Source organism: Anomaloglossus baeobatrachus, chromosome 2 (genome assembly GCF_048569485.1).
Source record: "Anomaloglossus baeobatrachus isolate aAnoBae1 chromosome 2, aAnoBae1.hap1, whole genome shotgun sequence".
Lineage (NCBI taxonomy): Eukaryota > Metazoa > Chordata > Amphibia > Anura > Aromobatidae > Anomaloglossus > Anomaloglossus baeobatrachus.
In genome coordinates, this window is record NC_134354.1 from 563236264 (window position 1) to 563259895 (window position 23632).

At 45.3% G+C, this 23632-nt stretch overlaps 1 protein-coding gene across 4 annotated transcripts in view; it reads right to left on the bottom strand.

The window, feature by feature from the left end:
* The window catches only part of NALCN (sodium leak channel, non-selective), a 1011261-nt gene that overhangs the window by 859756 nt on the left and 127873 nt on the right, over positions 1-23632 (bottom strand). For 3 of the 4 annotated variants that reach the window (XM_075336708.1, XM_075336707.1, XM_075336706.1), the window contains one exon: positions 19945-20127. In XM_075336708.1, the coding sequence (XP_075192823.1) occupies positions 19945-20127 (183 nt within the window). Of the gene's footprint in view, positions 1-14375; positions 14481-19944; positions 20128-23632 lie in introns of those variants that run through there. The other variant, XM_075336709.1, reaches the window with a different exon arrangement.

The following is a 23632-nucleotide window of genomic DNA, read 5'->3' on the forward strand; positions in this document are numbered from 1 at the left end:
TGTGTGACACCCCGGAACGATGAACAACAGCGTTCCTGCATCCTCCGGCAACGAGGTGGGAGTGACGTTCATGCGGCTGTTCTCCGTCCCTCCGCTTCTATTGGAGGCCTGCTGTGTGATGTCGCTGTGACGCCGCACAAACCGCCCCCTTAAAAAATAGGTTGTTCGCCGGCCACAGCGACATCGTTAGGAAGGTAAGTTGGTGTGATGCATACCGGCGATATTGTTTGCCATGGGCAGCGATGTGCCTATGACGCAAAAACAACGGGGGCGGGTGCTATCGCTAGCGACATCGCTAGCGATGTCGCTGTGTGTAAAGCAGCCTTAAGTGATACATTGTTGGATACAGGGTCTCTTTACCGACATCTTGATGATCTCAGATAAGGATATAAAAAACTCCAGACAGATTCCCTTAAATTTTATTGGCACATCTAACTAATTCTCTTGTGAGTGTTTACAACTTCATTGACAGATGAATTTATATGATTTTAAGAACTCTCTTTTGAAAACTGCAGTAAAATGACAACACTAATAGTTCTATTATACTTTTTCAGAAGCTTTGAAAATGTAAAAGATGTTTGTAAATTACCTGATATTGTTTAAAATTTTGGTGCATCAAACTGTAAAAATTGTATGAATTTTATGTCCTATGTTTGTGCAGGTAACTATTACTGTGCAGAATTATGAGACAACTTAATAAAAAACCAAATATATTCCCATCTCACTTGCTTATTTTCACCAGGTAAGTTAATATAACTGCACAAAATTTAGAAATAAACATTCCTGACATGCAAAAACAAAACCCCAAAAAATTAGTGACCAATATAGCCACCTTTCTTTATGATAACACTCAACAGCCTACCATCCATAGATTCCATAAGTTGCTTGATCTGTTTACGATCAACATTGCGTGCAGCAGCCACCACAGCCTCACAGACACTGTTCCGAGAAGTGTACTGTTTTCCCTCCCTGTAGATCTTACATTTTATGAGGGACCACAGGTTCTTTATGGGGTTAAGATCAGGTGAACATGGGGGCCATGTCATTAATTTTTCATCCTTTAGACATTTACTGGCCAGCCACGCTGTGGAGTAGTTGGATGCATGTGATGGAGCATTGTCCTGCATGAAAATCATGTTTTTCTTGAACGATACCGACTTTTTCCTGTACCACTGTTTGAAGAAGTTGTCTTCCAGAAACTGGCAGTAGGTCTGGGAGTTGAGATTCACTCAATCCTCAACCCGAAAAGGTCCCACAAGTTCATCATCTTTGATGATACCAGCCCATACCAGTACCCAACCTCCACCTTGCTGGCATCTGAGTCAGAGTGGAGTGGAGCTCTTTGCCCTTTACTGATCCAACCTCTGGCCCATCCATCATGCCCATCAAGAGTCACTCTTATTTCATCAGTCCATAAAACCTTTGAAAAATCAGTTTTAAGATATTTCTTGGCCCAGTCTTGACATTTTATCTTATGTTTCATGTTCAAAGGTGGTCGTTTTTCAGCCTTCCTTACCTTGTCCATGTCACTGAGTATGGCACACCTAGTGCTTTTTGATACTCCAGTAACGTTGCAGCTCTGAAATATGGCCAAACTGGTGGCAAATGGCATCTTGGCAGCTTCACGCTTGATATTCCTCAATTCATGGGCAGTTATTTTGCGCCTTTTTTGCCCAACACGCTTCTTGCGACCCTGTTGGCTATTTGGCATGAAACGCTTGATTGTTTAGTGATCACGCTTCAAACGTTTGGCAATTTCAAGACTGCTGCATCCCTCTGCAAAACATCTCACAATTTTGGACTTTTCAGAGTCCGTCAAATCTCTCTTCTGACCCATTTTGCCAAAGTAAAAGAAGTTACCTAATAATTAAGCACACCTTATATAGGGTATTGATGTCATTACACCCCACCCCTCCTCATTACAGAGATGCACATCACCCGATTTACTTAATTGGTAGTTGGCTCTCAAGCCTATACAACTTGGAGTAGGACAACATGTATAAAAATTATCATGTGTTCAAAATACTCATTTACTTAATAATTCTGCACACAGTGTAGAGAGTGAACTGTAGTAGAACAGTAGAGAGTGAACATAGTACTAAATTGCATCTATAAATTTTAGACTTTATATTTGAATATAAGCATATGACTCACACATTGAGCCTTACAAATTTAGTTAAAACTTAATATATAACCTGATTGAAGCAATTTGGCTTTAGATCTTCTTAACTGTGTTGATTACTAAAAGGTAAGAACAAAAACTGGCGCCACCTGTCTTAGAAGGGCGATGGCAGCCTGATGTGTTTTACCCTCACATCTTGTGACAGCATGGTGCATTCAGCTCTATGATAACATATGGTGCATGTCTAGGTCTTGTGCTTCCCTGAGAGTTCATTGCCGTCATTTCAGCTGAATTGTTCTAGAAACTTAACTCACACAAACTGGAAGCACAGACATATGTGCGGTAAAAGATTAAATAGCAAAATATTGGATATAAAACAATATTTTAATCTTGTTAAATATACATAAAAAAATAGCAAAGGCAAATGTTTGCACTGAGAATTTTTTTTATGATCTTCTCGAATCACCATAATTTCATTTAAAGCCACTCAGCTATACTACTAAAGTGTATCTCGGCTAAGCATTACGTTATTAACAGCCTTTGCCAATAAGAATTAACCTCGGTACCACAAAAATATGAGTCCATTTTGATTCATGATTTTTTCAAGCAAGTACTTTACTCAAAGGGCAAGTTCACATGACCGTAGTTTTGGTCTGCCTGTGATCCGACAAAACATAGAAACGCACATGGACCGATGCAAAAATATTGCTGCATGTCCGAATTTGATCTGATTATGGGATCACACTCGGCCATGAAAGTCAATGAAAGCATGGAAAACATCGGACTAATCATCCGATTTACACAGAGTGTCACTGATAAAAATGGTGAAATGTTTCTCCATGTTCTCCTCATCCAAGAGAATCGGATCATGCTATGCTCACATTCTGATCAGAGTTTCATTTGCATAATCAACCTAATTCTCTCAGATTCAGAGAATCGACCATCATCTGCATGAGCCCTAATGCGGATCTGCAAATCACCTATACTGGCATATAAAGAAATGCTAGCACTCTGTCTGCCTGCAGTCACGAGTAGAGGCAGCATGAGAGCTTCTTCATTCTGTTTATTCACTTCAGTGAACTTTATGTTAAAACAGTAATTCATAACTGTCATCGCCAAAAATAAGTCAACTTGGAAGTACTTAAAAACATATTTTTGTCTAACTGTGTTAGTGATTAGGAAATGGGACACCTCAAGGATTTCTTATTCTGAGAACTTTTTTCACTATAAGTAGAGGATCACAAGATCGAAAAGCTCTCTGCTCTGTAGGTATATACCGTATTTTTCACTTTATAAGACGCACTTTTGTTCCCCCATATTTTGGGGGAAAGTAGGGGGTGCGTCTTATAATCCGAATATACGGATTATATACTGCAGGGTCCAGGGGAGGTGGGGGCAGCTCTGGAGTGGTGCTGGAGGCTGAGGGAGGCTGGTAGAGGCTGGTGAGCTGGTGAAGGCTGCAGTGGGAGATCTTCTGCTCCCGCTCATATAATATGCACTGCCGCTGTCCATCACCGTTGTGCTGAAACCGCACCGCGTTGATGGGCTGGGGGAGCGGCGCATATTATATGTGCCTGTGCTCCCCTTTGATGGCACATGACCCCCTGTGTTAGATATGACCCCCATGCTGCTGCCCATAGTAAAATAAAAAACTCTTTTCTTACCTCCTCCAGCGTGTCTTCCCGGTCTCCCTCCTGCTGCTGTGATCATGCACGCAGAGATGTCACTCTGCTGTGCCGATCACATGACCGGCACCGAGAACCAGGAAGTGCAGGAGCTGAGCAAGCACAGAGGAAGACACGAGGGAGGACAGCACTGGAGAAGGTAAGGAAAGAGTTTATTTTAATATAAGCAGCAGCATGGGGGCCATATCAAACACAGGGTGATGTGTGCCATCCACAGGGGGCCATGGGCAGCAATAGGGGCCGTGTGCAAGCCAAAGGGGGCCATGGGCAGCAATAGGGGCCATGTGCCAGCCACAGGGGGCCATGGGCAGCAATAGGGGTCGTGTGCCAGCCATAGGGGGCCATGGGCAGCAATAGGGGCCATGTGCCAGCCACAGGGGGCTGTGTGCCAGCCATATGGGCCATGTGTCAGCCACAGGGGGCCATGGGCAGCAATAGGGGCCGTGTGCCAGCCACAGGGGGCCATGGGCAGCAATAGGGGCCGTGTGCCAGCAACAGGGGGCCATGGGCAGCAATGGGGGCCGTGTGCCAGCCACAGGGGGCCATGGGCAGCAATAGGGGCCATGTGCCAGCCACAGGGGGCCGTGTGCCAGCCATAGGGGACGTGTGCCAGAAATAGGGGACATGTGGCATCACTGGGGGACGTGTGCCAGCACAAGGAGGCTATATTCAATATAAGGGGGCCATATCCAGATTAAGGGGGCTAATTTTAGGATGGGGGGCAATGAGGGACATATACCCTATATGATTTGTTAGACGGACACTGGCATTATAAGATGGACCCCATTTATTAAAAAAAAATTCTCTTTTCCTTCACCAAATTTGGGGGTGCGTCTTATAATCAGGTGCGTCTTATAAAACGAAAAATACAGTAAGTGTCTACTGAAAATAACTGGCTCACTAATGGGATTGTGAAATTACCAATCGATACCACAGGTAAAAATGGCAAAAAAGGGATTACTACTAATATTCACACTCTGCTGTCCCCACAATTGTCCACCATTTGAAGGTAGCTACCGTAATTAAAAAGTTTTATTAATGAAATTACTTTGAATAATAAAAAATCATTGACAAAAGTGATCTTAACCCATTGGTGACAGCCAATTTTGGCCTTAACTCCTATACCCCCCAGCGATTTTCCGTTTTTAATTTTTTTCCTCCCCTTTTCCGAGAGCCATAACTTTTTTATTTTTCTGTCAATATTGTCATATGAGGGCTTATATTGCGGGACGAGTTGTACTTTTGAATGACAACAATCATTTTACCATATAGTGTGCTGGAAAACGGGAAAAAAATTCCAAATATGGAGAAAAAAAAGTGAAATTTTACAATGTTTTTTTTTTATTTACCATAATCACTGTATGGTAAAATTGATGTGTCAGTATGATTCCTTAGGTCACTATACGTTTTTAGATACCAAACATATAAACTTATACTTTTATCTAAGGGGTGAAAAAAAAATTCTGAAGGTTGTCCAAAAAAAGAATTGCACTTTTGTCGCCATGTTCCGAGACCTGTAGCGTTCTCTTTTTACGGGATCCGGAGCTCAGTGATGACTTATTTTTTGCATCTTGAGCTAGCATTTTTGGTTATACTATTTTTGTGTAGATGTGATGTTTTGATTGCATGTTATTGTAATTTAATTCAAATTGAGGTGACACTAAAAATGTAATTTTGACGTTTAGAATTTTTTTCCTCACTGTACTGATCTGAGTAATTGATTTCATATTTTGATAGATCGGGCATTTCTGACAGTGGCTATACCAAATTTGTGTATTTTTTTATAGTTTTATTTTCAATGGGGCAAAATGGGGCGATTTGAACTTTTAGGTTTTTTTTATTTTTTCAATTTATTTTACTAGTCCCCACAGGGGACTTTAACAATGAACAGCCTGATTGCTTCTCCTGATCAGAGTATCGCACTGATCAGGAGAAACACAGTGTTCCAGTGCGCACTGGCAGTCTGCCGGTTCTCACAGGAAGCGACTCATGATTTATTTAAATAATTTAGAAAAAAGACTGCATGCGGTCTTTCTTATTTTGATACAGAGCCAAGATAGGGACATGGCTGGAGGCTGAAGCCTGTAGCCATATGCTTTATCTTTGCTAGGTATATGTCAGGGCCAGGCGGTCGGGCAGACCCAGGAGGTGGATCCACTGGTCCGAACTCTAAGATGGTGGTAAGGAGTCCGGTAGCTGAAGCACTATGGGCAGCAGAACAGTCCGTGCAAGTAAGTGTAACGGAGAAGTCCCTGGGACCACGGAGTCACAGATGGTAGTCCGGGTGACGTAGCTCAGGTTCGGAAGCCGAGATGAGGTCAGGCGGGGTCCGGAACCTTTGGAGCGAGATGACGGGTCACCGCAGGGATCCGAGATGGTACGGACTGTCAGATGGCAGACGGACAGCGTGCGGGGTTCGGGATTCAGCAGGACCGGATGCCGAGGCAGGATCAGCTCTAGAAGAGAGATACGTGAGTATGGCAAGGAGACACAAGGAGACCTGACTCCTAGCTTGGAAAACACGAAGATCAGGCCCCGCCCCCTTGGACAATAAACCCTTATATACCCTGTACCTGTTTAGCTTCATTTCCTGTTAATGGACGCTGGCCCTTTAAGAAAGGGTCAGTGACCGCGCGCGCGCCCTAATGCGCATGCGCGCCGCCCGGGTGCCAGAAGCCAGGGAAGGAAGCTGAGGGGAGGACGCAGGGGAGCCGGCCAGGGCCTGGGAAGCCGTCAGACGCCGGGATCGGAGGCCAGGGAACCTGGGAAGGACGGGCACCGGAGGCTGGAGAGCGGGGAGCGTGGCAGGTGAGCCAGGGAGCGGGGCTGAGGACCCGGGGAGCGGAGCAGAGGACCCGGGGAGGGGAGCCGAGGACCCGGGGAGCGTGACAGTACCCCCCCCCCACGCCCCCCTCCCCGCAACCGGGACATGAAGGCACGGATCAGAGGAGTGCCCACGTTCTCCCTGGGCTCCCAGGACCTATCCTCAGGACCATACCCCTCCCAGTCCACCAGGAAGAACTGTCGGCCTCGAACAGTCTTCATGGCCACGATATCCCTTACCGCATAGATGTCGTCCTCGGCAATAGGAGGAGGAGCCGGACTGGCAGCAGAGGAGAAGGGACCAAGGAAAACCGGCTTGAGCAGAGAGACGTGGAAGGAGTTGGGAATCCGCATCGTGGCCGGAAGCCTCAGTTTGTAGGAGACCTCATTGATCTTGCTGAGGACCTTAAACGGCCCGATGTAGCGAGGACCCAGCTTGTAGGAAGGTATCTTCAATCGGATGTACTGGGAAGCAAGCCAGACCAGGTCACCAGGAGAGAAACACGGAGGGTCCAGGCGCCTCTTGTCGGCGTGTTTCTTCATCCGCTGGGAAGCGCGCCCAAGGGACGCCTTGACAGAGTCCCAAATGGTAGCGAAGTCACGGGCTACAGTATCAGCAGCAGGGACATCCGAAGAAGGGGATATAGGCAACGGGACGGAGGGCTGAAGTCCGTAAACGACATGGAAGGGAGACTTGGAGGACGACTCACTGATGTGGTGGTTATGGGAGAATTCAGCCCAAGGCAGAAGCGTGGACCAGTCGTCGTGATGGGCGTTGACATAGTGACGTAAGAAGGAGGTCAAGATTTGATTGACCCTCTCCACTTGGCCATTAGACTGAGGATGGTAAGCAGAAGAAAAGTCCAGAGTCACTCCCAGATGTTTGCAGAGCGCCCTCCAGAAGCGGGAGGTGAACTGAGTTCCCCTGTCGGACACGATGTGGGATGGAAAGCCATGCAAGCGGAAGATGTGATGTATATAGGCCTCCGCGAGTTCCTGAGCAGAGGGCAGTCCGGCCATAGGGACGAAGTGAGCCATTTTGGAGAACCGGTCCACCACGACCCATATGACTGTGTGCCCGGAGGATAATGGCAAGTCCGTAATAAAGTCCATCGCTATGTGTTGCCATGGAACTGAGGGTATAGGCAGAGGCAGAAGACGGCCATATGGCAGGTGCTTGGGCGTCTTGTTCCTGGCACAAGAGGAGCAGGCAGAGACAAAAGCAGCGACGTCCGTGCGAAGGGATGGCCACCAGTAATGGCGTACAATCGCACCCCATGTTCTCTTCTGACCTGCATGACCGGCTGTTTTTGAGGCATGACCCCAGTGTAAGACTTTTTGCCTGTCGGTCTCAGAGACATAGGTCTTCCCGGGCGGTATCTGGGCCAGGGTGACAGGAGCCACCGGAATAATCTTGCTAGGAGAGATGATAGGTTGGGTACTCTCTTCCTCCTGCTCCATGGGCATGAGAGACCTAGACAGGGCATCAGCGCGTACATTCTTGTCCGCGGGTCGGAAATGGAGCTGGAAATCAAACCTGGCAAAGAATAAGGACCACCTGGCTTGCCGTGGGTTCAGTCGCTGAGCGGACCGAAGGTATTCCAGGTTCTTGTGGTCCGTGTAGATAATCACGGGGTACACTGCTCCTTCCAGGAGGTAGCGCCACTCCTCCAGAGCCAGTTTGACCGCCAATAGTTCTCGGTCACCGATGGTGTAATTACGTTCAGGCGCTGAGAAGCTCTTGGAGAAGAAACCGCAAGTCACCATCTTCCCGGAGGAGGACTTCTGCATGAGCACTGCTCCGGCTCCTGAGGAGGAGGCATCCACCTCCAAGGTGAACTGGCGGTTTAACTCCGGTCGGTGGAGTACAGGAGAGGAGGCAAATGCTCGCTTCAGAGAGCAAAACGCGGCGTCGGCCGCAGGTGACCAGTCCTTTGGATTAGCCTCCTTCTTGGTCAAGGCGGAGAGAGGAGCAGTCAGGGCAGAGAAGTGAGGGATAAACTGGCGGTAGTAGTTGGCGAATCCCAGGAACCGTTGGATTGCCTTCAGTCCAGAAGGGGGAGGCCAGTTGAGAATGGAGGAGACCTTCTTTGGATCCATCTGCAGCCCTGTACCCGAGATGATGTATCCCAGGAAAGGGAGAGAAGACTGCTCAAAGACACACTTCTCATATTTGGCGTAGAGACGATTCTCTCTCAGTCTCTGTAGAACCAGCCGTACGTTCTCTCTGTGGGTCTGGAGGTCCGGAGAGAAGACAAGGATGTCATCCAGATAAACTACTACACAGATGTAGAGGAGGTCCCGGAAAATGTCGTTCACCAATTCTTGGAATACGGCAGGAGCGTTACACAGACCGAAGGGCATTACGCAGTATTCATAGTGCCCATCGCGAGTATTAAACGCGGTCTTCCATTCGTCCCCAGAGCGGATACGAACTAGGTTGTAGGCACCCCGAAGATCCAGTTTGGTGAACACACGGGCTCCTCTGAGCCGGTCAAACAATTCGGGGATGAGCGGCAGGGGGTACTTGTTTTTTATGGTGATCTGATTCAAACCCCGGTAGTCAATGCATGGGCGTAGGTCACCCTCTTTCTTCTTAACGAAGAAGAAGCCTGCTCCCGCAGGAGAGGAGGATCTCCGGATGAATCCCTTTGCCAGGCTTTCTGTGATGTAGGTAGACATGGCCCTGGTTTCGGCTGGAGACAACGGATATATCCGTCCTCGAGGTGGTGTTGTTCCTGGGAGCAGGTCGATGGCGCAATCGTAGGGACGGTGTGGCGGAAGTACCTCAGACTCCTTCTTGTCAAAAACGTCTGCGAAGGACCAATAGGCCGAGGGCAGTTCCGGTAGGTTCTCTGGAACCGGAGGTCGTCGGAGGGGCTGTATAGACTTCAGACACCTCTCATGACAGGCAGAGCCCCATTGGGTGATTTCGCCAGTGCCCCAGCTGACTGATGGTTCGTGTGTCCGCAACCAGGGAAGTCCCAGCAGGATTTGATGGGACATGTGTGGAAGGACGTAGAGAGCGATGTTCTCTGTGTGCAGGGCACCGATACGCAGTTCGACCGGCCTGGTGACCCAGGAGATGGTATCAGCGAGGGGTCTCCCATCCACAGAGGCAATCACTAGGGGCTTATCGAGTAGAGTAACAGGCAACTGGTACTTGTCCACCGTGGCCTGCTGGATGAAATTGCCTGCTGCTCCAGAGTCGAGGTATGCCTCAGCCGTAAAGCGCGTCTCTCCCGCTGACACTTGCACGGTCCACATAACCGGGTCTGAGAGAGTCCCAGCACCTAGGGTGGCCTCTCCTACCAACCCTAGGCTTTGGAGTTTCCCGGCCTTTCCGGACAGGAGCGTAGGAGATGTGTGCCCTCTCCGCAGTAAAAGCAGAGACCCTTGGCGAGCCGCTCTGCTCGACGTTGTTCAGACCGCCGTACTCGGTCAATCTGCATGGGCTCGTGGACGGGAATCCCAGCTGTTGATGACTGAGGTACGGAGGGCTTCCGTGGAGGAGAGGAATGCCGTACCGGACGTCTCTCACGAGATAGCTCTTTGGAGCGCTCCTGAAAACGAATGTCCACTCGAGTTGCTAGGGCAATCAGGGCATCTAGGGTGGAGGGCACGTCACGACCCGCCAACTCGTCTTTGATGCGACTCGAGAGTCCTTCCCAGAAGGCGGCTGTTAGGGCCTCATTATTCCACCCGAGTTCTGAAGCCAAAGTGCGGAAACGGATGGCATATTGGCCTACCGTCAGTGTTCCTTGACGTAAGCGGAGAAGGGATGAAGCAGACGCAGAGGCGCGTCCCGGCTCGTCGAAGGTGCTGCGAAAGGCCTGCAGGAACTCTTGAAGATCCTTGGTCATAGGGTCCTCCTTCTCCCACAAGGGATTCATCCACGCCAGTGCCTCGCCCTCTAGGTGAGACATGATGAAGGCGACCTTGGCTTGGTCGGAGGCAAACAAATGTGGCAGCTGCGTGAAATGAAGGGAGCATTGGTTTATGAAGCCCCTGCAGGTCTTGGGATCTCCGGCATAACGAGGTGGTGAAGCCAAACGGAGTCGGGAAGCATCCGAAGAAGCTGCCACGGGTGCGGGAGCCGTGGATTGACTAGTGGAGGCCCGGAATGTTGAAGGCGTAACTGCCGCTTGTAACGTGTACAGGCGGGTGTCCACGGAAGTCATAAAGTTCAGCATGCGGGTCTGGACTTCACGCTGGCGTTGGAGTTCCTCTTGCAAGGCCGCTAGTGCTGCAGCGGGATCCATGGCCTGATCTTACTGTCAGGGCCAGGCGGTCGGGCAGACCCAGGAGGTGGATCCACTGGTCCGAACTCTAAGATGGTGGTAAGGAGTCCGGTAGCTGAAGCACTATGGGCAGCAGAACAGTCCGTGCAAGTAAGTGTAACGGAGAAGTCCCTGGGACCACGGAGTCACAGATGGTAGTCCGGGTGACGTAGCTCAGGTTCGGAAGCCGAGATGAGGTCAGGCGGGGTCCGGAACCTTTGGAGCGAGATGACGGGTCACCGCAGGGATCCGAGATGGTACGGACTGTCAGATGGCAGACGGACAGCGTGCGGGGTTCGGGATTCAGCAGGACCGGATGCCGAGGCAGGATCAGCTCTAGAAGAGAGATACGTGAGTATGGCAAGGTGACACAAGGAGACCTGACTCCTAGCTTGGAAAACACGAAGATCAGGCCCCGCCCCCTTGGACAATAAACCCTTATATACCCTGTACCTGTTTAGCTTCATTTCCTGTTAATGGACGCTGGCCCTTTAAGAAAGGGTCAGTGACCGCGCGCGCGCCCTAATGCGCATGCGCGCCGCCCGGGTGCCAGAAGCCAGGGAAGGAAGCTGAGGGGAGGACGCAGGGGAGCCGGCCAGGGCCTGGGAAGCCGTCAGACGCCGGGATCGGAGGCCAGGGAACCTGGGAAGGACGGGCACCGGAGGCTGGAGAGCGGGGAGCGTGGCAGGTGAGCCGGGGAGCGGGGCTGAGGACCCGGGGAGCGGAGCAGAGGACCCGGGGAGGGGAGCCGAGGACCCGGGGAGCGTGACAGTATAAAAATATGGGGGGACCTATGCCAATTTTTTATTTATTTTAACACCTATATAGACATGCACAAAGTGTCTATGACTGCAAGCAGTCAGACACGCTGTCACACAGGTGGGGGTGTGATCTGACTGCAACCAATCACAGAAGCTGGCACTGCTAGTGGGCGGGGGAAGCTGTGAATATGCATAAGGATAATAAGCAGTCCCAGAAGTAGTGTTAGAACCATGCAGAGACTAGTAAGTATAACGAGCCAGCTCTAATTGCCCTAGCCCTTTATAAACCCTTTCCCACTATTTTAAAGCATATGATTCGGGTCCACATAGACTTTTATCGGCATGGGAGTGCGCAAGATATCCTATTCTTGGTACTATTTTGGCCAACAATGTTTTTTGATGGCTTTTATTCCGCTTTTTGTGAGGCAGAATGAAGAAGAAACTGCAATTCAGTAATTGTTTTTTTTGCTTTTTGTTATGCCGTTCACCGTGTCATAAAAGTGATAAAACAGCTTTTTCTTCAGTTCAGTATGATTACAGCGATACCACAGTTATATATTTTTCTATGTTTCGCTGCTTTTACACCATAAAAATAATTTTAAAGGAAAAAGAATGTTTTTGCATTGCTATATTCTGAGAGCTATAGCTTTTTTATTTACCAGCTGACAGCTGCATAGTGGCGGGACATAGTTGTTTTTTGCGGGAGAAACTGCCATTTTCAGTGATACCCTTTTTATTTACATGCAACTTGTAGATCATGTTTTACTCCATATTTTTTGGCGGCGTGATGAGAAAGCAGGTTTTTTTTGCAGTTTTTTTTTTTTACGGTGTTCACTAAAGAGGTTAACTAGTGGTTAACTAGTTTTAGGTTTATAGATCAGGACACTGTGGATGTGGTGATACCAATTATTTATTGGTATCATTTTTTTTTCATTTTCTATCTCTTTATTTTGTGATTATTTTAAAATTTTTTCAAAAAAATATTTTTACAATTTTTTTTACTTTTTTTACCTAATTTACTTAGCCTCTATGGGACATTAGCTTTTATTACTCTGATTGCTAGCATAATCTATTGCAATGCACCAGCATTGCAATGGATTAGGCCATGTTCACGTCAGTATTGGTCAGTTCTTTTATCCCAGTATTTGTTAGCCAAAACCAGGAGTAGAAAAAAGGTGGAGCGGGTCATCGGCGGCACGAGAAGGCTCTAGCAGCCTGCCGTGACCACGTGGACCCGCTCATTTAATATGGACGCCCATCATCCCGCCCATCATCTCAGCGCTGAAGCCGGCGCTGACAGGTGGGCGGGGTGATGGGCGGGAAATGCGCACATATTAAACAGCCTGCCCGCATGATCACCCCTGGCAACTACAACCTGGAGTGATCATGTGCGGCTGTATTCACTGCCCCCCGTGCATCATCATTAGCACAGGCTGCAGTGAATCAGTATAACTCACCGGCCAAGGCAAAGGAATCATCTTCCTTTGAATGTCCTGAGGAAGGAGACAGATATATATCTCTGAAACGCGTAGACTGTCACTTGAAAATAAAGGAATTTTATTAAAACTGGATCCTGTGGTATAGCGTGGCTTGAAACCCGATTTCCTCTCCAAGGGATATATATATGTGGGTTGTTGAGGGAGACAGAAAGTTAAATAGCCTTGCACCACTTCAGTGGGCATGGGAAAAGGAGCTCAATAGATCATTTATCCTGCCAAGTGGGATAAGATCTTTACCCTTACTCATAAGATCTTCAGCACAGTGGCTCAGTGGTAAGCACTGTTGCTTTGCAGCGCTGGAATCCTAGGCAGATATTCCATCAAGGGCAACATCTGCAAGGAGTTTTTATATTTTCCCCATGTCTGTGTGGGTTTCATCCAGGTTCTCTGGTTTACTCCCACACTTCAAAGATATAATGAAAGGGAATAAAGATTGTGAGCCTCAATGGGTGCAGGGATGATCAGATCTGTAAAGTGCTGAAGAATTAATAGTGCTATGAAAGTGAATACAATAAATAAATAAATAAATAAATCTTGTCATATCCAAGAGACAAACTATAAGATCAAAATCTATAAGATTCTCTGATACCTCTGATAAGTGTTGGAGATGTGACTCAGCTGTGGGTAATGACTCATTTTTGGTGGGCGTGTTCAAGTATTAATAACTTTGGGACTCGATTTTTTCACATCTTTACTAAACTCTTTGGTACAACACTACGGAAATCTCCAGAAGCACTCTCCAGAAAATTAGAATTATTACTACAAAACACCTGCAAAGGCTTCCTAAGCATTTAAAATAGTCCCTTAGTCTGGGTCAGTAGGCTACACAATCATGTGGAAGACTGCTGACTTGACAGATGTCCAGAAGGCAGTCATTGACACACTTCAGAAGGAGGGTAAGTCACAAAAGGTCATTGCTAAGGAATCTGGCTTTTTGCACAGTGTTACATCCTAGCAAATTAATGAAAAGTTGAGTGGAAGTAAAAAGTGTGGTAGAAAAAGGTGCAGAAGCAACCAGGATAAATAGCATTGTTAAGAAAAGGCCATTCAAAAATTTGGGGAAGATTCACAAGGAGTGGACTGCTGCTGGAGTCAGTGCTTCAAGAGATACCACACACAGACGTATCCTGGACATTGGGCTACAACTGTCGCATTCCTTGTGTCAAGCCACTCATGACCAATAAATAACGCCAGAAGCGTCTTACCTGGGCCAAGAAGAAAAAGAACTGGACTGTTGCTCAGTGGTCCAATGTGTTGTTTTCGTATGAAAGTAAATTTTGCATTTCATTTCAAAATCAAGGTCCCAGAGTCTGGAGAAAGAGTGGAGAGGCAAACAATCCAAGTTGCTTGAGGTTTAGTGTGAATTTTGCACAATCAGAGATGGTTTGGAGAGCCATGTCATCTGATAGTGTAGGTCCACTGTGTTTTATTAAGACTAAAGTCAGCGCAGCCATCTACCAGGAAATTTTAGAGCACTTCATGCTTCTATCTGCAAAAAAGCTTTTTGGAGATTGAAATTTCATTTTCCAGCAGGACTTGGCATCTGTCTACACTGCCAAAAGTACCAATAACTGATTTAATAACCACAGTACTACTGTGCTTGATTGGCCCGCAAACTTGCCTGACCTAAACCTCATTGAGAATCTATGGGGTATTGTCAAGAGTAAGATGAGAGACACCAGACCCAACAATGCAGAAGAGCTAAAGGCTGCTATCAAAGCAACCTGGGCTTCCATAACACCTCAGCAGTGTGACAGACTCATCTCTTCCATACCACGGCGCATTAATGCAGTAATTCAGTTGGTCTTATATAATATTCTAATTTTCTGAGATAATGAGTTTTGGGTTTTCTTTGGCTGCAAGCCAGAATCATCAACATTAACAGAAATAGATCACTCTGCTTGTAATGACTCTATATAATATGTGTTTCCCTTTTTGTATTGAATTACTGAAATAAATTAACTTTTTGATGATATTCTAATTTATTACAATGTACTTGTATGTATGGATCAAATTAATAAATATATCTACAAAACCATATATACTTAATGTAAAGGCCCAGTCACACACAACGACTTACCAGCGATCCCGAAAACGATGCGACCTGATAGGGATCGCTGGTAAGTCGCTGGGAGGTCGCTGGTGAGATGCCACACAGTCAGATCTTACCAAAGATGCAGGAACGAACAGGTCACAGTAGCGAGCTGTAGAACGATCTTAGCAGTCACTGTGACCCTGTCACACAGTGCCAAATACAGCGATGTGTCCTGCCCAGCAGGACATCGCCTTTGAAGAAAATGGCCTGGACCATTCTGCAACGACTAGCGATCTCACAGCAGAGGCCTGATCGCTGGTAGATGTCACACATAACGAGATCGCTAAGGGGATCGCTACTGCGTCACAGAAACCGTGACTCAGCAGCAATCTTGTTATGTGTGACGGTACCTTAAGTATTACATTAAAATAAATAACCAAACAAAAAAGGGGGAACAAGGGGAGTATAATAATCAGTATGTGAAAAAGTGCTTGGTACAAAGTTAAAGTGCACAGAGGAGAAGGTGAATAGAATAAATAAGGTATTTTTTGTAGAAATGATAAGCATAATAAATTAATACGTTAATTAAAAATATGAACAAGATAATATGATCAGAACACAATAATACATCTGACAGCTACTGCATTTTGCCCTGGTAAAGGAAGAAGGCATAATAGTAGTCAATAAGTTGTTATGGGTTTAAAATAAGCTATGTACATTTGAAATCAGAAGTTTACTTACACTATCTAAAATGACATATCTGCATGTTTTCTCACTACCTGACATGAAATCAGAATAAACCTTTCCCATATTAGGTTAATTAGGAACCAAAATTATTTATATTTGCCAAATGCCAGAATAATGAGAGAGAGAGGGAGAGAGAGAGAACATTTTTATTACTTTCTGCAAAGTCAAAAGTTTACATACATTTCATTAGTATTTGATACCATTAGTAGTAGCAGTAAATCCAGCTCAACATTATCGTTATCCACTTGTTGTTCAGAGCCCAGATAGAGGCCCCGCCATGGCCTGATTGTTGAATAAGTAAAATAGGAAAGTCCAGCCCAAATAAATGATTTCTTTTTTATTGCTTGAAAATGTAGGTACACGGGACATCAAACATTCAGAAGAAAAACGCTATAGTAGCGTATGCATCCACTACTATAGCGGTTTACTTGTGAATGTTTGGTGTCCCGTGTACCTGCATTTTTCAAGCAATAAAGAAGAAATTGTTCATTTGAGCTGGACTTTCCTATTTTACTTATTTGGTACCATTGCCCTTAACCTGTATAACTTGGGTCAAAGTTTTGGAAAACCTTCCACAAGCAAATTGGGCCCATTCCTCCTGACAAAACTGGTGTAACTGAGCCATGTTTGTAGGTCACTTCACTCGCACTTCCCTTTTCAGCTTTAACCATAAATTTTCAATAGGATTGAGATCAGGACTTTGTGATGGCCACTCCAAAACATTGACTTTGTAATCCTTAAGCCATTTTCTAATCAGTTTGACAGTATGCTTCAGGTCATTGTCCATTTGGAATACCCATTTCCACCCAAGCTTTCAGTTCCTGGCTGGTGTCTTGAGATGTTGCTTCAGTATTGCCACATAATCTTCTTTTCTCATGAAGCCATCTATTTTGTGAAGTGCACCAGTCCCTCCTGAAGCAAAACAACCCCACAACATGATGCTGCCACCCCCTTGTTTCACAGTTGGGATATTGTTCTTAGGGCGGCATCACACGGTACGATCTATCGTGCAATCGCACGAGCAATCGTACCCGCCCCTGTCGTTTGTGCGTCACGGGCAATTAGTTGCCCGTGGCACACAAAGCCGTTAACCCCCTGTCACACGCACTTACCTCCCAGACGACGACGCTGTCGGCGGCGAACATCCTCTTCCTGAAGGGGGGGTGGAAATTCGGCGTCACAGCGACGTCACACAGCGGCCGGCCAATAGAAGCCGAGGGGCGGAGATGAACGGGACGTAACATCCCGCCAACCTCCTTCCTTCCGCATTGCCGGCAGGACGCAGGTAAGCTGTGTTCGTCATTCCCAGGGTGTCACAAGGAGCGATGTATGCTGCCTCGGGAACGATGACCAACCGGAGCACAGAAGGAGGACTGACATTTTGAAAATGAACGACGTGTCAACGAGCAACGATAAGGTGAGTATTTTTGCTCGTTCACAGTCGTTCGCAGCTGTCACACGGTACGATATGTCTAACGATGCCGATATATCGTAGCATGTGACTCCGCCCTTAGGCTTCAAAATATTTCCCTTTTTCCTTCAAATGTAATGATGCTCATTATGGCCAAACAGTTCAATTTTAGTTTTGTCAGACCACAGGACATGTCTCCAAAATGAATGTCTTTGTTCCTGTGTGCATATGCAAACATTAATCTGGCTTTTTTATGTTTCTTTTGGAGTATTGGCTTCTTCCAAGCAGAGTGGCCTTTCAGACCATGTTGATACAATACTCATTTCACTGTAGATAATGACACAATCATACCAGCTTCCGCCAGCATGTTCACAAGCTATTTTGCTTTTGTTCTTCGGTTGATATGCACATGTCTGACCAAAGCTCATTCATCTCTGGTACACAGAACCCATCTCCATAATGAGCGGTATGATGATTAGCAATTACCATCTTGTTTGTACTTGCGTATAATTGTTTGTACAGATGAACAAGGCACCTTCAGGTATCTGGAAATTGCACCCAAGGATGAGCCAGACTTGTGCTAGCCCCCAATTCTTTTCCGGAGATCTTGACTGATTTCTTTTGACTTTCACATGATGGTACTCAAAGAAGCAGTGTGTTTCAGGTGTGCATTAAAATACATCCACAGGTATGTCTCTAATTAAATCAGCTGTTACCAATAAACCTATCAGAAGCGTTGAAAGACATGACATCATCATATAGGCTATCCCTTTATGTTTAAAGGCACACTACTCATAAGGGTGCTTTGCATGCTGCGACATCGCTACCGATATATCATCGGGGTCACGTCGTTAGTGACGCACATCCGGCGCCGGTAGTGACATAGTAGCGTGTGACACCAAGGAGCGACGATCAACGATCGCAAAATCGTTCAAAAGCGGTGATCGTTGACACGTCGCTCCTTTCCTTAATATCGCTGCTGCCACAGGTACGATGTTGTTTGTCGTTCCTGCGGCATCACACATCGCTATGTGTAACGCCGCAGGAACGACGAACATCTCCTTATCTGCGTCCACCGGCAATGCGGAAGGAAGGATATAGGCGGGATGTTACGTCCCGCTCATCTCCGTCCCTCCGCTTCTATTGGCCGGCCGCTTAGTGACGCCGCAGTGACATCGCTATGACGCCGAACGCACCTCCCCCTTGAGGGAGGGATTGTTCGGCGGTCACAGAGACGTCGTTGTAAAGGTATGTGCATGTGACGCTGCCGTAGCAATAATGTTCGCTACTGCAGCAATCACCAAATGTTGCACGAGCGACGGGGGCGGGTGCTATCGTGCTCGACATCGCTAGCAATCACTAGCGATGTCACAGCGTGTAAAGCACCATTTAGGGTATGTAATCTTTTTACTTTGCCGAAAGTAATAAAAATGCCTTAAAACATTCTCTCTCATTATTCTGGCATTTGGCATATATAAATAATTTTAGTAATCATCATTGACCTAAAACTAGAAATATTCAGATATTGAGAAAAACATGCATATGTAACTTTTTATAAAGTGTATGTAAACTTCTCATTTCAACTGTACATACGTATGTGTTCCAATTAAAAGTTAATATGTAAAGCTAGATAGTAGAAAGATAGCATTGAAATTTAATCCAATGTGTATCTGTCATCTTTTTAATAGAAATTTTGTGTTGAAGATGAGGTATCACATTTGTTTTATGATGGTGCATTTAAATATGTGATAACATTTTTAACCCTAGTAATCCAATACTAATTCCTAGCAGCAGGTGGTGGGTGAAAACAAATAGGTTTTTGTTTTAAATATTTTATAAAAACATCAAAAATATGAGTGTAAACTAATTAAAAAATATAATAATTAAAGGAAATTTATCATCAGGTTTTCCCTATAAAAGCCACTGCCATGACGTTCTTAGGCATTTTAACACAGTCGCAAAAAGCCCAATATATCCCTCAGGTAGCGCAGTATATCTTAAAAAAAAGTTTTGTCTAGCTCTGCAGTCTAATGGACACTGAGTAGTCCAATGTGAGTTTGTCCCATCACATATGAATGATGTGTTATACTTCATCCTCATAGCAGGCTTTGTGCTCTCTTCTGGCTGTGTACAAGGCAGCAGCGGAGATACGAGGCAGAAAGTCTACACCGAGCATGACACTCATCGGACCGGTCAATGCTCATTAGAACATAGAACTGAACATTTTCAAAGATTTTTTTTCAAGGTATACGACAATGTCTCCTGGACTTAGCAAGCTTGCTAGAAATGCATTAAAAGGATAAAGAACCTGGTGGCAACAACTTTTATTTATATAGGAAACATGATGACAGGTTCACTTTAAATAATAATAATTTTTCTGACATTACTTTGATGTTTCTCCATTTTAAAATATTAGGAAAGTAAATAGAAGTAAGCATTAAAAAGATACAAATGACTAATCTAGCTTTCACATTTTGCACTTGCATTGCACATTAAGTCTCTGGATCAAGTGAATATGTGAACTGTGAAGGGAAAGACATCAAAAACACTGTGCTATGTAATTATATAATGTTTATCTCACCTTGACAATTCCCCGGATGTGCATCTTTGCAATCATCTCTGCAGTGTAAAGAAACATCAATAGGGTATCAAGGGCAATTGTCACATACTGGAGAGGAGGATAATGTTCAAAGGTCTTTGGGGTGTTCATACAAACGGAAATGACACTAATAATTGCACAAATGCGTAGTAACGAGTGCACCCACTGGAAAAAAGAGAACAGTTTGAGATCATTTTCTTAATGTGAACCGTTAACGCTACATGACAAGCATAATTTAAACCAGGCACAAGCTATAGTGTATGTTATCTTTTCTTAAGCGTTTTCTGAAAACTACTAAACTATGTGAGTGACAGAGGAGATACAATCCAAAAGCAGAACAATTCTTTACCAGACTAAATGTTAAAGTGGTAAATGTTTAATTTGTATTTTAATCTTAGAAACTTAGCCTTCATTATTTCCAACTACTACCATGTTTCCCTGAAAATAAGACAGGGTCTTATACTATTTTTTGCTCTGGAAAAATGTGCGCGGGCTTATTTTTGGGGTAGGTCTTATTTTTGGGGAAATATGGCTATTCCGTAAGTACTGCTAAATTTACCCCCTATGTACTGCTACGTTTACCCCCAAAAGAAGGCAGACACCTCTCAGAAGAATCGCACGAACCAGACCCCGGACATGTAGAGTTGTCAAGTGAAGGGACTCCTCTCACATTCAGGTCTGCGTCACTGTCAGGTCTACAGTGTCGCTCCCCCTGTGCTCCACAGTGGTCTCTCCCCCTGCGTTCCACAGCAGTTGCTCCTTCTGCAATTCACAGCAATTTTCCTGGCCGGAAGCAGTATCACTAGCGCAGAGTTAGTGAGAACGGAGTGATATTACTACACGATATGTGTGAGCGGAATGGCGAGGGACCTGACAGTGACAAATCTCAGTGAGTGAGCCTATCCATCATCAGCACTTGCCCAGCTGTAGCTGTTCAGGGTCTGGTGAGTACAATTTTTTGGGGGGCTGTCTGCTTTCTCTTGGGCTTGTCTTCTCTTTTCAGGGTGTCCTGTTGTATTATATAACTTTTTTTATCTGCTTGGACACTTCATTAATGAACTGCAACTAGGGCTTATTTTTGGAGTAAGGCTTATATTTAAAGCATACTCCAAAAAGGCTGAAAATTCCTGCTAGAGCTTATATTCGGGGTAGGTCTTATTTTTGGGAAAACATGGTATTTGGTATTATGCAATCCATTACTGTACAGGGTGGGCCATACATATTGTGATACACCCTGATAAAATGGAAGTGGTTGCTGATATCACCTTACCGTTTGTGGCATATTAGTACAGTCATGGCCAAAAGTTTTGAGAATGCTACAAATATTAATTTTTACAAAGTCTGCTGCTTAAGTTTTTCTAATGGCAATTTGCATATACTCCAGAATGTCATAAAGAGTGATCAGCTTAACAGCAATTACTTACAAAGTCAATATTGGCAAAGAAAATGAACTTCAACCCCTAAAACACATTTCAACATCATTGCATTCCTGCCTTAAAAGGAGCAGCTAACATTGTTTTAGCGATTGTTCCATAAACACAGGTGTGAGTGTTGATGAGGACAGGGCTGGCGATCAATCAGTCATGATTAAGTAAGAATGACACCACTGGACACTTTAAAAGGAGGCTGGTGCTTGGTATCATTGTTTCTCTTCAGTTAACCATGGTTATCTCTAAAGAAACACGTGCAGCCATCATTGCTCTGCACAAAAATGGCCTAACAGGGAAGAGTATCGCAGCTACAAAGATTGCACCTCAGTCAACAATCTATCGCATCATCAAGAACTTCAAGGAGAGAGCTTCCATTGTTGCCAAAAAGGCTCCAGGGCGCCCAAGAAGGACCAGCAAATGCCAGGACCGTATCTTAAAACTGTTTCAGCTGCGGGATCGGACTACCAGCAGTGCCGAGCTAGCTCAGCAATGGCAGCAGGCTGGTGTCAGTGCTTCTGCACGCACTGTGAGGCGGAGACTGCTTGAGCAAGGCCTGGTTTCAAGGAGGGCAGCAAAGAAGCCACTTCTCTCCAGAAAAAACATCAGGGACGGACTGATATTCTGCAAAAGGTACAGGGAGTGGACTGCTGAGGACTGGGGTAAAGTCATTTTCTCAGATGAATCCCCTTTTTGATTGTTTGGGACATCTGGAAAACAGCTTATTAGGAGAAGAAGAGGTGAGCGCTACCACCAGTCTTGTCTCATGCCAACTGTTAAGCATCCTGAAACGATTCATGTGTGGGGTTGCTTCTCAGCCAAGGGAATTGGCTCACTCACAGTCTTACCTAAAAACACAGCCATGAATAAAGAATGGTAGCAGAATGTCCTCCAAGAGCAACTTCTCCCAACTGTCCAAGAGCAGTTTGGCGCCAAACAATGCCTTTTCCAGCATGATGGAGCACCTTGCCATAAAGCAAAGGTGATCACTAAATGGCTCATGGAACAAAACATAGAGATTTTGGGTTAATGGCCTGGAAACTCCCTAGATCTTAATCCCATTGAGAACTTGTGGGCAATCATCAAGAGACGGGTGGACAAACAAAAACCAACAAATTCTGGCAAAATGCAAGCATTGCTTATGCAAGAATGGACAGCTATCAGTCAGGATTTGATCCAGAAGTTGATTGAGAGCATGCCAGGGAGAATTGCAGACGTCCTGAAGAAGAAGGGTCAACGCTGCAAATATTGACTTGCTGCATTAACTCATTCTAACTGTCAATATAACCTTTTGGTACTCATAATGTGATTGCAATTACATTTCTGTATGTGATGTAAACATCAGACAAACACAATTAAAAACCAGAGGGCAACAGATCATGTGAAAATATAATTTTGGTGTCATTCTCAAAACTTTTGGCCATGACTGTACATAGGAGGGGCCAAACATTTGAGGCCTTCTACAAAGTCATCATTTTGAATTCAACTTTAATTTTTTCAATGGAAAGGGGGTCATGTGACACATCAAACACATAGAGAATTGCACAAGAAAAACAATGGTGTGCTCATTTTTAACGTAGTTTTATTCATTATGAGTTATTGACATGTTTGTGACATGGAACAACGTAACTAACCCACTAATGGATGTGCTCAAAGTGCTGCCCATTGTGTTGAATTGTCAACATGATTCTCTTCTCCCACTCTTGACACATCAAGAGCAATACCGCAGAAGAAATGCTAAAACAGGCCTCCTGTATCCGTTGTCTCAGGTGCTCAACATCATGGATCCTGGATCTGTGGAATCAAGAGTGTGAGAAGAGAATCGCATTGACAATTCAACACAATGGGCAGCACTTTGATCTCATTCTTTAGTGGGTTATTGTCATTGTTCCATGTCACAAACGTGTCAATAACTCTATAATGAAGAAAGCTACTTTAAAAATGAGCACACCATTGTTTTTCTTGTGCAATTCTCTGTGTTTGAAGTGTCACGTGAGCCCCTTCCCATTGAAAAAATGAAAGTTGAATTCAAAATGGAGGTTTTGCAGATAACAGCCATCGGCATCACCCAGCCTCAAATGTTTGGCCCCTTCCATGTACTAATATGCCACAAACAGTAAGGTGATATCATCAACCACTTTGATTTTATCAGGGTGTATCCATACTTATGGCCCACCCTGTATAATAAAAATGGATGGCCCCAAAGCACTCTATTGAATTAGTGCATTTAATAAGCATAGGAT